Raw genomic sequence first — 15306 nt, 5'->3', positions numbered from 1 at the left:
AGGTGAATGGATGGACTTTACATGACTGGTTCCCACCGTGAAGCATGGAGGAGGAGGTGTGGGGATGCTTTGCTGGTGACACTGTTGGGGATTTATTCAAAATTGAAGGCATACTGAACCAGCATGGCTACCACAGCATCTTGCAGCGGCATGCTATTCCATCCGGTTTGCGTTTAGTTGTACCATCATTTATTTTTCAACAGGACAATGACCCCAAACACACCTCCAGGCTGTGTAAGGGCTATTTGACCAAGAAGGAGAGTGATGGGGTGCTACGCCAGATGACCTGGCCTCCACAGTCACCAGACCTGAACCCAATCGAGATGGTTTGGGGTGAGCTGCACCGCAGAGTGAAGGCAAAAGGGTCAACAAGTGCTAAGCATCTCTGGGAACTCCTTCAAGATTGGTGGAAGACCATTCCCGGTGACTACCTCTTGAAGCTCATCAAGAGAATGCCAAGAATGTGCAAAGCAGTCATCAAAGCAAAAGGTGGCTACTTGGAAGAACCTAGAATATCAGACATATTTTCAGTTGTTTCACACTTTTTTGTTAAGTATATAATTCCACGTGTTAATTCATAGTTTTGATGCCTTCAGTGTGAATGTACAATTTTCATAGTCATGAAAATACAGAAAAATCTTTAAATGAGGTGTGTCCAAACTCTTGGTCTGTACTAATATATATATATATATATATATATATATATATATATATATATATATATATATATATACACATACTGCTCAAGAAAATAAAGGGAACACTAACACATCCTAGATCTGAATGAATGAAATACTCATTGAATACTTTGTTCTGTACAAAGTTGAATGTGCTGACAACAAAATCACACAAAAATCATCAATGGAAATCAAATTTATTAACCAATAGAGGCCTAGATTTGGAGTCACCCCCAAAATTAAAGTGGAAAAACACACTACAGGCTGATCCAACTTTGATGTAATGTCCTTAAAACAAGTCAAAATGAGGCTCAGTATTGTGTGTGGCCTCCACGTGCCTGTATGACCTCCCTACAATGCCTAGGCATGCTCCTGATGAGGTTGTGGATGGTCTCCTGTGGGATCTCCTCCCAGACCTGGACTAAAGCTTCTGCCAACTCCTGGACAGTCTGTGGTGCAACGTGACGCTGGTGGAGCGAGACATGATGTCCCAGATGTGCTCAATCGGATTCAGGTCTGGGGAACGGGCAGGCCAGTTCATAGCTTCAATGCCCTCATCTTGCAGGAACTGCTGACACACTCCAGCCACATGAGGTCTGGCATTGTCCTGCATTAGGAGGAACCCAAGGCCAACCGCACCACCATATGGTCTCACAAGGGGTCTGAGGATCTCCTCTCGGTACCTAATGGCAGTCAGGCTACCTCTGGCGAGCACATGGAGGGCTGTGCTGCCTTCCAAAGTAATGCCAACCCACACCATAACTGACCCACTGCCAAACTGGTCATGCTGAAGGATGTTGCAGGCAGCAGATCGCTCTCCATGGCGTCTCCAGACTCTGTCACATGTGCGGATTGTGAACCTGCTTTCATCTGTGAAGAACACAGGGCGTCAGTAGTGACTTTGCCAATCCTGGTGTTCTGCGGCAAATGCCAAGCATCCTGCACGGTGTTGGGCTGTGAGCACAACCCCCATCTGTGGACGTCGGGCCCTCATACCACCCTCATGGAGTCATTTCTAACAGTTTGTGCAGACACATGCACATTTGTGGCCTGCTGGAGGTCATTTTGCAGGGCTCTGGCAGTGCTCCTCCTGTTCCTCTTTGCACAAAGGCAGAGGTAGCGGTCCTGCTGCTGGATTGTTGCCCTCCTATGGCCCCCTCCACGTCGCCTGGTGTACTGGCCTGTCTCCTAGTAGCGCCTCCAGCCTCTGGACCCTACGCTGACAGACACAGCGCGCATTGATGTGCCATCCTGGATGAGCTGCACTACCCGAGCAACTTCTGTGGGTTAGAGAGTCCGTCTCATGCTACCACGAGTGTGAAAGCACAACCAACATTCAAAAGTGACCAAAACATCAGCCTGAAAGCATTGGTACTGAGATGTGGTCTGTGGTCCCCACCTGCAGAACCACTCCTTTATTGAGGGTGTCTTGATAATTGCCAATAATTTCCATCTATTGTTTATTCCATTTGCACAACAGCATGTGAAATTGATTGTCAGTGTTGCTTCCTAAGTGGACAGTTGATTTACTTGGAGTTATTTTCTGTTGTTTAAGTGTTCCCTTTATTTTTTTGAGCAGTACATAAATATATATAAAATTACCAATTTAATTAAGTATCACATGCTCATTGTACTGGCCATATATTGGTTCACTGCTGTATGAAAGCCGGTATTATGGCGAAACACGCATCAGGGACATATGTCCCGCTTTGCAGATCAGGTGTATATGAGGGTCAGATAGCTGTAAATATCCCAGATCAGATAGGGTCAGTGCAGTGAGGGTTTAACTTCCCTCCAACCAACCGCTGGCACATTGTGACACTTTGTGGAGCGCTGAAGCAGCGTGTCAGCATTAGAACACTAGGTGTAACAGAGGTGCGGCATTGCCTCCTGCGTAGTGATACCACATATCTCAGCTTACCGCTGATGGTTGTCCTGCAGGATAGAGTGCCAAGTGCCTGCCCTGCACTTGTGTAAAAATAGGAATGGACACTCCTATTTAATGATCCTGCCACAACACAATTTATGGACACTAATGACATCTGATCAGAGTTTCTAATATTTTTTTTTTATATTGACCTATCAACATATAGAGATCCTTTAGCCCTGGCCAATTTAATTATATGAGGGACATGGGTTAGCGCTTTATTAATATTTATAATTATTGTATAATATCCTGAAACGGCAATCCAGGACTCTGTTGGCTCACAACTGTACAGCACATAAACCACACGCATACAGCAGTGAACAAATATATGCCCAGTACAATGGGCATGTGATACTTTATTATTACATATATAAAATTGGTAAAGGTTATATTTTATTCACATAATTAAACCTCCCCTTTTCTATTATTTAATTCTTTTTAGTGGTGTACAATACACTTGTGAATAAAACATCCAATGAGATTCAACTTTTCTATATAAACATTTTCTGATGATTGCTTCCTGTTGAGAACAAGTACACTACAAGCTATTGTGTTTACTAGTGATGCACTCAGGTATTACAGACGGCTGATTTTCAGACAGACGGCTGATTTTCTTTTCATCAGATCTTTCCATCCTCCCAAACTGGACATTTTACTTGTTGGTATTGCACAACCTGCCCAGTTCACCACTAGGGCTTAAATCCCTAAAAATATTTCCTTTACCAGTATGTGTTAAGACTTGTGAAGCTGCTATGCCTTCGATCCCTTCTGGAGTGTCCCTGACAGTGGTTTATACAGTGGGGAAAATAAGTATTGGATACACTGCCAGTTTTCCCACCTACAAAGAATGGAGAGGTCTGTAATTTTATCTTAGGTACACTTCAACTGTGAGAGGCAGAATCGTAAAAAAAAAAAAAAAAATCAGAAAATCACATTGTATGATTTTTAAATAATTAAATTTAATTTTATTACATGAAATAAGTATTTGATCACCTACCAGCCAGCAAGAATTCTGGCTCTCACAGACCTGTTCGTTTTTCTTTAAGAAGCCCTTCTACTTTGCACTCATTACCTGTATTAATTGCATTAGTTTGAACTTGTTACCTGTATAAAAGACACCTGTCAACACAATCAATCACACTCCAACCTCTCCACCATGGCGAAGACCAAAGAGCTGTCTAAGGACACCAGGGAAAAAATTATATACCTGCACAAGGCTGGGATGGGCTACAGGACAATAGGCAAGCAGCTTGTTGAGAAGGGAACTGTTGGTGCAATTATTAGAAAATGGAAGAAACACAAGATGACTGTCAATCTTCCCCGGTCTGGGGCTCCATGCAGTTTCACCTCGTGGGGTAAGGATGATTCTGAGAAAGGTCAGGAATCAGCCCAGAACTAAACGGGAGGACCTGGTCAATGACCTGAAGAGAGTAGGATTAAAATCAAGCAGGGCACGCAAGGTCCCCATGCTCACGCCAGCACGTGTCCAGACCCGTTTGAAGTTGGCCAATGACTATCTGGATGATCCAGAGGAAGAACGGGAGAAGGTAATGTGATCAGGTGAGCCCAAAATAGAACTTTTTGGTATCAACTCCATTCGCCATGTTTGAAGGAAAAAGAAGGATTAGTACAACCTCAAGAACACCGTCCCAACTGTGAAGCATGGCAGGGAAAACCCCCGCCATGAAGTAGTTGGGACCGCCACAGCTTCCAATAGCGGGTTTTCAGCGGCGGTCTCGACGCCGGTGATCAGGAAGCCATTTTAACCCTTCTTCCTTGTCCCTGGTACGCCCCTCCCCTCCTGCTTCAGTGCGCATCAAATTGCTGCGCGCTCTTTTTCCCAATCGCATTCTCTCGTTCTCCGGCGCTGCAGCTAGCCACAGCCCCCACCAGTGCGCAGCATACAATCAGCGCACACCCCCACCACGCCCCCACCAACAAACTGACCAATGTGCGGCACAGGGCACGCCTCCTTTTCTCTTCCCATCCTATCGGAAGTCTTGTTATGCAATGCGCCCAGCTTTGTTCTTAAGTCTTCTAAATCCATTCTTCATAGTTCACAGCACCAAAAAAGTGAGTACATAAGCAATAAAACTTAGTGCAAATTGATATATATTTCAAATGTAAAAAGTTAGTTTTCCAAGAAATTTACATTTTCTCATAATTTAATTCATGACCACAGGTTGTGCAAGTCTTCTTATACATATCCTCTTCAACATGTTCCTCTGGCCCATATTCGTGTTGATGGCCACCAACATCTTTTCTCCATAAACTGCTCCTTACAGCATGACGAAGTTCTGTAGAACAGATGGGTTATGTCAATATTCTCACATTATAGAAGATTAAGGATAAGGTAAAGCACATTTGATGAATATCAGGAAAGGCCAACCATCTGATGTGAATGCTGGTGTACTGACACTCCATTTATTGAATAAGTTAGTCAAAAGAAGGCTCGGACATGTTGGATTTCATGGTTGTAACTATATATTTTTGGGAGGCACAAGTCAAAAATCAGTACTAAAGTTAATGGGTTGTCCAACATTATTCACTTTTACAGCACTATAAGAGACATGGCAAAGATGTCACATCAATGTATACCAGTCAAGATACGTGCACACAGGTATGTGTTGATGCAATCACCTGATATTGTGGAAGCGAACAGCTATATAACACCTTTAAAGAGCTATTCTCAAGTTGCCTCTTGAGCAGCTCACAATTCTGCAGTCTACTTCCTTCCTGGTTTCTGGCAGGGCAGGCTCTCTACCTTGAGTGACGGTTCTGGTGAGTACCAGAACTCTTGTAGGAGTAGCCTTATAAAACTCAGCCCAAGTTCTGCTGTAACCCATTAGACTATCCAGACCAACCACTGATAGCATTTGAACAAGCGGACAGTGGGAGCCGTGATTTGGAGAACTCTGGGAGCAGTGATAGTGGGCGTTGGTGATTTTGCAAGATTTATAACAGTAGCTTGTTAAGAACAAAGAATGAGGGGAGGGAGCGATAAAGGAGGTGAGCAGTTAACTGCTGTATACAAATCAATAGGCTTAAGAGAGCTGACTTGGATATTAGGAGTCAATGCCTCAGAGCCTGGATTGTAACTACTGCACATACTCACCAGGCAATGGTGGTCAAGCTCTATGGATTTTTTTCCAGGTCTGCTTTAAAGAAAAAGCTGCTAAATTTAGGCATACATACACCCTGAATATATAGGATATTATATATTGTGCATATAATATTGTTAAGACAGTTATTTTAACTGGTATTCTTCTGCAACCAAGTCCTATAATACTTATGTATACTGCAACGTAATTCTACAAATAAGGCATATTTTGGTACTTTACCCTTTACTTTCTTGTCAAATTTTTTCTGCTTCATTTTATCTTTGTTTTCTTGCCGCATTTCCTTCGCTTCTTCTAAAGCCTCTTCAGTACTCCACACTTCTAAAGAACGCTTAACTATCTAAAAGAGTAAAGGAACAGCAGAAGAACATCACGCACCACAGTTTCCAATCGCATTATGGTAGAGCAGACACAGCGAACTAAATACCAAGGTCCATTATTAGGAGATTAAAGGGTTGGTATGATTTGAACAATCTAAAAAATTAAGGGGCTCTATGTAAATGTATATATATATATATATTACAACAAAGGTTCAAATCACCCCCCTTTCTCCCGTTAAAAATAAAAAACACCAAAAATACACCAGGTATCGCAGTGTTCAAAAAACTCTGATCAAAATATTTAAAAAGATTAAACGAAAAAAAATTCAAGAATGCCTAAATTAGGTTTTTTGGTTGCTGCAATAGCACAAAAAATTATATCAAAACATCACATCTATCCCAAAATGGTATCAATAAAAATGTTGTCTCACCCTGGAAAAAAAATAAGCAGTCACACAGTTCCATTGACCAAAAATGAAAAAAAACAAATCGGAAGTTTGCAAAAAAAAGAAAAATTTTGGGTTGTGTTACCATTTTCAGAGACCCGTAACATTTTTACCACTAAAATAATAAAAAAAAACTGGACGTTTGGTATCGTAATCGTACTGAGGGTCTGAATCATATTGTATGGTAATTTTTACCAAATATACATCGTAAAAAAAAAAATAAAAAAAAAGGTCAGAATTGAGAGTTCTTTTTTTCACAGCTTCTCTCCCCTTTAATTTTTTTTCCCATTTTCCAGTACACAAATATGGTAAACTGAATGGTGTCATTCTAAACTACAACCCACAAAAAGCAAGCCCTCATATGTCCATGTGGACAGAAAAATAAGAGGTATGGCTCTGGGAAGAAGGTGAGGAAAACATAGAAATGCAAAAATGAAAATTGGCCACATCATGCCGGGGTTAAGAGATTTATGGCATACAGAAATTACATGCCATAAATGTCTGATAGATGTGAGTCCCACTGACTTCCACCTATCAGGAGAACTGAAGTCCCCTTCTCCCCCTATCTGGGACTCCAGACTGGAAGAGACCGTGCATGTAGTGCTGTCTAATGTAAGATATGAGAATTGTGGACTCCTTACACTGCAGTGGAGAAAGACGCACGCAGAGATTACCACTTTTTCACCTTACCAACCCCTTTATGGAGGGCTAAACAAGGGTCAAGAGACATCATTCTCTGCATATAGCCACACTGTTGACCATTAGTACTTGTTACACTAAGATGACACTACTCATCTGACATAGAATCAAACCGTGAGAAGCCACTAGACAAGCATGTCTGTGCCCAGAGGGTCAGCATTGAGGGCCGCAGGTTGAACGAGAATATAGCATGAAAAGAAAATAAACATGTTTCTGTACCTGCAATTTCAAATAAAGTTTCATGTCGCCCCAATGAGAATTGTGCGGGTTTTTCTTTAAAATATACTTCAGCACAGGCTCCCTTTTATCCATATCGCAGTCTTTCAGTAAGTACTCTTTCTTGGCTTCAGTCCTTGTTATGAGTTTATGTTTTTCTTCTGTATCTCTAAGAAATGAAAATGACAAATAGAAATCATCTTCCAATTAATACAGAAAGCATTCATAATCTGCAAAAGAACGGGGACAAGCTAATTCAGAAAACACTCTCCGACAGTATTAATGTGGCACGTCTTGCAGCTGGCATGCAGAAATTTTGTGTACTATTCTGACATAATGTTACGCCACTTTTGTGATGGAAATTATGCTGAATTTGACAGCCTGCAGTCTTATTGTGGCTGGTAACCTAAGTAAGGAGCATGCGGCACAAGCAGGCTCTATGCTTCAATATGGGGGTCCAATTAGCTTCAATCCCCCTCCTCTTCTCCCCATGCTGCATGGTGGGGCAAACATTATAGTTTAGGGGAGCTTTTCTGCAAAGGGGAGATGATTACTGTACTGTACTGAAGGGAAGATGGATGGGGTCATGTATCGCGAGATTTTGGCCAACAACCTCCTTCCCTCAGTAAGAGCATTGAAGATGGGTCGTGGCTGGGTCTTCCAGCAAGACAATGACCCAAAACATACAGCCAAGGCAACAAAAGAGTGGCTCAAAAGGAAGCACAGTAAGGTCATGGAGTGGCCTAGCCAGTCTCCAGACCTTAATCCCACAGAAAACTTATGGAGAGAGTTGAAGCTCCTAGTTGCCAAGCGACAGCCTCAAAATCTTAATGATTTAGAGATGATCTCTAAAGAGGAGTGGACCAAAATTCCTCCTGACATGTGCGCAAACCTCATCATCAACTAAAAAAAACGTCTGACTGCTGTGCCAACAAGGGTTTTGCCACCAATTAAGTGTTTGCCAGAGGGATCAAATACTTATTTCGCACTGCAAAATGCGAAAAAAAATGATCTTATTTATACATGTGATTTTCTTGATTTTTTTTGGATATTCTATATCTCTCAATGTTAAAATTAACCTACCCTTAAAATTATAGACTGTTCATGTCTTTGTCAGTGGGCAAACTTACATAAACAGCAAGGGATCAAATAATTATTTCCTTCACTATACATCGGTTATCGGCATGGGAAAGCACAGTTTGGACCAGTGGTGTGACCATGGCAAAACACCATCTTGAGACAACCACTAAGGCCAGGGGTTACATTAGTGTATAGCATCTCATGAAATATGCTAATGACTCTCGGCTCAAACTAGAGCATAAGCCGAATGTCAGTGCACTGTGCTCAGATCCTCTCGCAGGTGCGGAGAAGATATAGAAAGTAATTTCTCCATCTCCTCCATTGCCGGCATCAGCGGTAATCGGACTGCACTGGGATGACATCTGAGTACAGTCCGCTGTTTCACACACACACCCATAGACTTGTATGGGTGAGTGTGATTTGATTCTCGGATGCGATCGCAGCATGCTACGATTGTTTTATCATGCCGAATTGGCATAAGAAAATCGTAGATCTGCTCTGCCCCATAGAGTAACATTGGTCTGAGTGGTATGCAATGTTTTATCACATGTTATATGCTCGTGTGACCTAACTGGTTTAAACATTGGTGTTGTCAAGGGTGTGTCAGGTGTGACAGACAGTCGTTTTGGATCCAACTGTAGAAGGTTATTGCGCTTGGTTCTGCAGGCACCTTCTTGATCTTTTCATCTCTGCAGTGTAGTGATATCCTTCTCCCTCTAGGACCTAGCAGTGATCTCCACCTTCTGCTGCTAATTGAAACACCCTTGCTGGATGTTTAAATACCTTCAGTCTCTCCAGAGAGTCGCCGGTGATAGCTCGATTTTCCTCTGTCCAGGCTTGAAGTACTAATCGTCGGCTTGTGTCTTCTTGGAGTTCCCTTGGAGGATAGTTGGCGTGAACTCTCTGGTGTCTTCTCAAGCTAAGTGTTTCCCTTGTCTGTTTACCTGTTTGTCTTTAGTTGTAGTGGGGGCTGACTAGTGCTCACCCCATCCCCTCCCTATCTAGGGCCTATTGGTAGGGGCAGTCAGGGATTAGGTTTCCAGCTCGGCGATAGGTGTGGAATCTATTTGGGGACGTTAGGGGACACAGAGTATGGTCAGATCTGCCTAGTGGTTTCCACTCCCCCTTTCCCTAGTTTTTGGGCTTCCTCCCTCTCTTTCCTTTGTTGTGCACTTAGTCCTTCCCTCACCTTGTGTGACAGGTGTGCAACATTTCCACCATTTACTAAGCACACATTGGAATCAGCTCTATTGTTTGCAAAGTGGTTGGAACTTGAACCCACTCATTGTTAACCAAAGTCAATGATTTAGGTCATTTAGGAGTACAAAGTAAGAGCACAGATAGAACTAGTCGTGCGTATATAAATGTGTGAATGAAAAAAAAAAAAAAAGCATATATTCAGCTAGCAGTTCAAGCTGAAAAAAAAATGTGCAAATGAAATAATAAAAAAACAAGAAACTGCAAGTGTTAATTTACCTGCATCCATCACAAACAGCTAAATCAAAGTGATTGCTTAAGTATGAATCCATAAAATCTTTGCCACATTCCTCACATATTAGATAATCGAATTCCAGTACTGGACCTAAAGAAACAAAGGATATTTAGCCCAAAGTGTTTCACATCTCTTTCCAGATTAAGAATTAAAGTTAAAGAAAGCAAATGCTTGTTGTAAATTTAATTTAATGTGTTTAGAACCACTTTACAAATGTTAATGACTAAATGGTACATTACTCATATGTTTCCGTAAGTGTAAACCATTTGCACATTGTCACTATTGGTACATATGCAATAAAGGGGCTGACCAATAAAAAAATGGGGCTGGCTAGGCTACTGAAATGATCCAGTCAGCTATTCCTTCACATGCAGCACTGCTGGCATGGGAAACGATGTCCTTTGTCAAGCAAAAGCTGAGTGGAGACCTGACATAATATCTGAAGATTGGGGCACCTTAGATAACTGAACCATACTATTTGATTAACTTACCATTGTAGCACATTTTAGGATATTTTTACATGTGTGTGTAGTCTTGTTTTTTCCCAATACCCTTTATAAAGCATTCCGGAAAATAAATCCAGGATGGGGATGAGGGGTGCCATGCATAACAGGTAGGAGGGGGCCATATATACCAGGATAGGGGATAGTAACAGAATTGGGGACATTACCCCAATACCAGTGTCAGCAGCAGACCCCCTCCCCCTTAACAGTGTATCATGACCACATTTTTTGCTTAAATGTTTTTTTCTATTTTCCTCTTCTAAAACCTAGGTGCGTCTTGTGGTCCGACCGGTGCGTTTTATAGTCCGAAAAATACACTATATAAAAAAAAAGACGTACTCTTGTTACAGTGTGGGCAGGTGTGTCTAGTCGGTACAGAACTGCCTTACACTTTGTGATTGGTACAATGACAAGCCCCTGCTACGTGAATAACATCATTAATCCAGTCATTGTGCCTCTGCATGAACAGCAAAGGCCTAATTTCATCTTCATGGGTGACAATGCTGCAACTCATTGAGGTCGCATTATTAGTGAACGGCTGCTGGAGACTGGGGTACCTCAAATGGAGTGGCCTGCACCCCATAGAAAACCTATTGCTGAATTGCCGTGTAGAGGCTCGTAACTCTGTACCCCAGAACCAGTGGGATGCAATGCCTCAGCAGACAATAACTTGACTTGTGAACAGCATGAGACATCATTGTCAAGCTGTAAATGATGCTCAAGGCCACATGACAAGATATTGAGGCATTGACATTTTTGTTGGGGTATACCCACCACTGTTGTAGGCTTTTGTTTCAATAAATTGTTTGAGATGAGGAAATCACCGTTGCATGCTTCTACTTAAATGCCCTACTTTCATGATAAAATATCACTGTAGAGTGAACTTTTTATGTTTTCCATAAAGTTCACCCAAAAGTCAAATATTCCTAACCTTTTGTGATTAGTGTATGTATGTATGTATGTATGTATGTATGTATGTATGTATGTATGTATGTATGTATGTATGTATGTATGTACAGTACAGACCAAAAGTTTGGACACACCTTCTCATTTAAAGATTTTTCTGTATTTTCATGACTATGAAAATTGTACATTCACACTACCTCTTGAAGCTCATCAAGAGAATGCCAAGAGTGTGCAAAGCAGTCATCAAAGCAAAAGGTGGCTACTATGAAGAACCTAGAATATAAGACATATTTTCAGTTGTTTCACACTTTTTTGTTAAGTATATAATTCCACATGGGTTAATTCAGTTTTGATGCCTTCAGTGTGAATAGTCATGAAAATACAGAAAAATCTTTTAATGAGGTGTGTCCAAACTTTTGGTCTGTACTGTACATATATACAGTATATATATATTTATTAAAAGGGAATCCATTACCTGATTCATGCAGCAGAGACTGGCTGCATTATTGCATTCCGAAATATTTGTCTTGAAATGTTATGGAAAAAAAAAAAAAAAAAGAAAAAAAGGGAGGTATTCGTGTGCAAGAGTGAAAAAACATAAAAAACTAGATAAATGTGGTATAACTGGGGACATACTGACCCGAAGAATAAGGTTTTCTTATCACTTTTACCGCACGGTGATGGCATTTTATGTTATGTAGCTCAAAATTGTGGCAATAAAAATAAACTTTACCAATCTCCCAGTGTTACTGCAGCAGACTGACAGGTCTTTCTCTCGTGTGCATATAGGGAGAGACCTGTCAATCAACTGCAGCCGCCATAGGAAGGTCCGGAAGGGGGTGGAGATGGACTGGACTGGTCTGGTCTCCAGCTATGGTCCCCTGGCTGAGTCATTGAAGCACTAAGGCATTTTGGATAAAATTTAACTTTAAAGAAAAATATATCTGGTTGCAATCGTTCAGCCAAGACCAGACGCATGCTAAGTGTGGTTTAGGTAATATGAATCGGGTTCCCTTTAGATATTGGGATTTCTTTTTAGACTCCTTGAAACATGAAGTCTTAAAAAGTAACTGTCCCTTTCATTTTTGTGTAAAAAAAATAAAAACAAAAAATAAAATCAATAGTACACATGAAAATAAGAAACTTAGTAATATATCTTCGCTGAGAAATCTGCTTCTTTCGACTGTTGGACTGATCCTTCACTTTTAAAATTCTCAATTCACTGTTAAAATCTGTATTCAGTGAAGACAGATTGTTACATTACTGAGATAGGAGATGGCAACTGCTACATATAAGATTCTATGTAAGCCGGATAGGGGAGTATGCTCTGTCTAGTTCCTCCTTCCTCATCTTCTCCCCTCTACATAGAATCTTATCAGTAACTGTCATCTGCTATCTCAGTAACATAAAAATCTGTCTTCGCTGAACACCCTTGAATTGAGAATTTTGAAAATGATTGATCAGTCCACGAGAAAAAAAGAAACAGATAAGATAGATAGAAAGTTGCTTATTTTCATGTGTACTAATGATTTCTGAAATAAAAATTAAAGAACGTTTACACTTTAAATCTTCTAAGCTTAAAATTCCCTAAACAACCTAGGCGGAAACCCACCGATTGTCCCATAAGTCTCATGTTCTCCCCTGACAACAAGGCCACAGCCAGGAGGAGGTAAATGGGCAACAGGTCACGCACTCTTGTGTCTATGAAAATTACCCCAATATAACCTAGTACTCGGCTATCTTCAGTCATACACGTGAATAGAGCTGCAGGCAGGGCCGGCGTCAGCACCCAGCGCACCCGGGCAACTGCTGGGGCCCTGAGCAGGCAGAGGGGCCCACTGGCGGTCGCGCACCCCGCTGGGCTATGGGCGGAGGAGAGCGGTGTCAGCGCCCGCCCTTCTCCGCAGCTTGCTCAGGGCCCCGGCAGCTGGATACTTACCTCTCCCCGTGCCTCCGCAGATCAGCTGTCTTCCGTGCTCTGCGCTCCCTGTGACGTCTCAGGTCAGAGGGCGTGGTGACTTCTTTACACCGCGCCCTCCCCTGAGCCGTCACAGGGAGCGCTGACAACGCTGGAGTTCGGACCCGAGCAGCGGGCAGCAGGGGAGGAGAAGGGAGGTGAGTATTTGATTTTTTTTTTTTTTTAATGTATGGAGGCATGGGGCAGTATAAAGAGAGGGGGGGGGGGGGGGGGGAGTGGCATCCTCCATGGAGCATTATAAAGAGGGGGGGGCATCCTGCATGGGGCATTATAAAGAGGGGGGTGACATCCTGCATGGGGCAGTATAAAGAGAAGGGGGGGGGTGGCATCCTCCATGGAGCATTATAAAGAGGGGGGAGCATCCTGCATGGGGCATTATAATGTGGGGAACAGCCTGCATGGGGCATTATAAAGGGGGGGCAGCCTGCATAGTGCATTATGTGGGGGGGGGGGGGGGACAGCCTGCATGGAGCATTATAAGGGGGGGGCAGCCTGTATGGGGCATTATGTGGGGGGTAACAGCCTGCATGGAGCATTAAAAGGGGGGGGGCCTGTATGGGGCATTATGTGGGGGGTAACAGCCTGCATGCAGCATTATATGGGGGCCAGTATCCTGTATTGAGCGTTATAAGGGGACCGGTATCCTGTATGGAGCGTTATATGGGGGCCAGTATTCTGTATGGAGCGTTATATGGGGGCCAGTATTCTGTATGAAGCCTTATATGGGGGCCAGTATTCCGCATGAAGCCTTATATGGGGGCCAGTATTCCGCATGGAGCCTTATATGGGGGCCAGTATTCCGCATGGAGCCTTATATGGGGGCCAGTATTCCGCATGGAGCCTTATATGGGGGCCAGTATTCCGCATGGAGCCTTACATGGGGGCCAGTATTCCGTATGGAGCCTTATATGGGGGCCAGTATTCCGTATGGAGCCTTATATGGGGGCCAGTATTCCGTATGGAGCCTTATATGGGGGTCAGTATTCCGCATGGAGCCTTATATGGGGGTCAGTATTCCGCATGGAGCCTTATATGGGGGGTCAGTATTCCGCATGGAGCCTTATATGGGGGCCAGTATTCCGCATGGAGCCTTATATGGGGGCCAGTATTCCGCATGGAGCCTTATATGGGGGCCAGTATTCCGCATGGAGCCTTATATGGGGGCCAGTATTCCTTATGGGGCCTTATATGGGGGCCAGTATTCCGTATGGAGCCTTATATGGGGGCCAGTATTCCGTATGGGGCCTTATATGGGGGCCAGTATTCCGTATGGGGCCTTATATGGGGGCCAGTATTTCGTATGAAGCGTTATATGGGGGCCAGTATTCTGTATGGAGCCTTATATGGGGGCCAGTATTCCTTATGGGGCCTTATATGGGGGCCAGTATTCTGTATGGAGCCTTATATGGGGGCCAGTATTCTGTATGGAGCCTTATATGGGGGCCAGTATTCCGTATGGGGGCTTATATGGGGGCCAGTATTCCGTATGGGGCCTTATATGGGGGCCAGTATTCCGTATGGAGCCTTATATGGGGGCCAGTATTGTGTGTGGAGCGATTCACCGGTTTCTGAGCTATTGTGGAATTTACAATAGATATCACTCATGTAATGTAAGAAGTGAAATCTTTGCATTGTAATATATATATATATATATATATATATATATATATACACAGTACAGACCAAAAGTTTGGACACATCTTCTCATTTAAAGATTTTTCTGTATTTTCATGACTTTGAAAATTGTACATTCACACTGAAGGCATCAAAACTATGAATTAATACATGTGGAAGTATATACTTAACAAAAACGTGTGAAACAACTGAAAATATGTCTTATATTCTAGGTTCTTCAAAGTAGCCACCTTTTGCTTTGATGAGTGCTTTGCACACTCTTGGCATTCTCTTGATGAGCTTCAAGAGGTAGTTACCGGAAATGGTTT

At 42.6% G+C, this 15306-nt stretch overlaps 1 protein-coding gene across 2 annotated transcripts in view; it reads right to left on the bottom strand.

Annotated features, from left to right (window-relative positions):
* Positions 1–4699: 4699 nt before the first annotated feature.
* XPA (XPA, DNA damage recognition and repair factor) overlaps positions 4700–15306 on the bottom strand; it is a 34062-nt gene continuing 23455 nt past the window's right edge. For both annotated transcript variants that reach the window (XM_073664417.1, XM_073664426.1), the window contains exons 4-7: positions 9961–10066; positions 7408–7573; positions 5946–6063; positions 4700–4901 (exon numbers count right to left, since the gene is read on the bottom strand). In XM_073664417.1, the coding sequence (XP_073520518.1) occupies positions 4753–4901; positions 5946–6063; positions 7408–7573; positions 9961–10066 (539 nt within the window). In that variant the 3' untranslated portion in view covers positions 4700–4752. The remainder of the gene's footprint in view (positions 4902–5945; positions 6064–7407; positions 7574–9960; positions 10067–15306) is intronic.

This window comes from Phyllobates terribilis, unplaced genomic scaffold (genome assembly GCF_046119375.1).
Source record: "Phyllobates terribilis strain yellow unplaced genomic scaffold, ASM4611937v1 Scaffold_1__5_contigs__length_1240528914, whole genome shotgun sequence".
NCBI lineage: Eukaryota > Metazoa > Chordata > Amphibia > Anura > Dendrobatidae > Phyllobates > Phyllobates terribilis.
Note: the sequence above shows the minus strand (reverse complement) of the source record. Positions and strands in the feature narration are given on the sequence as shown.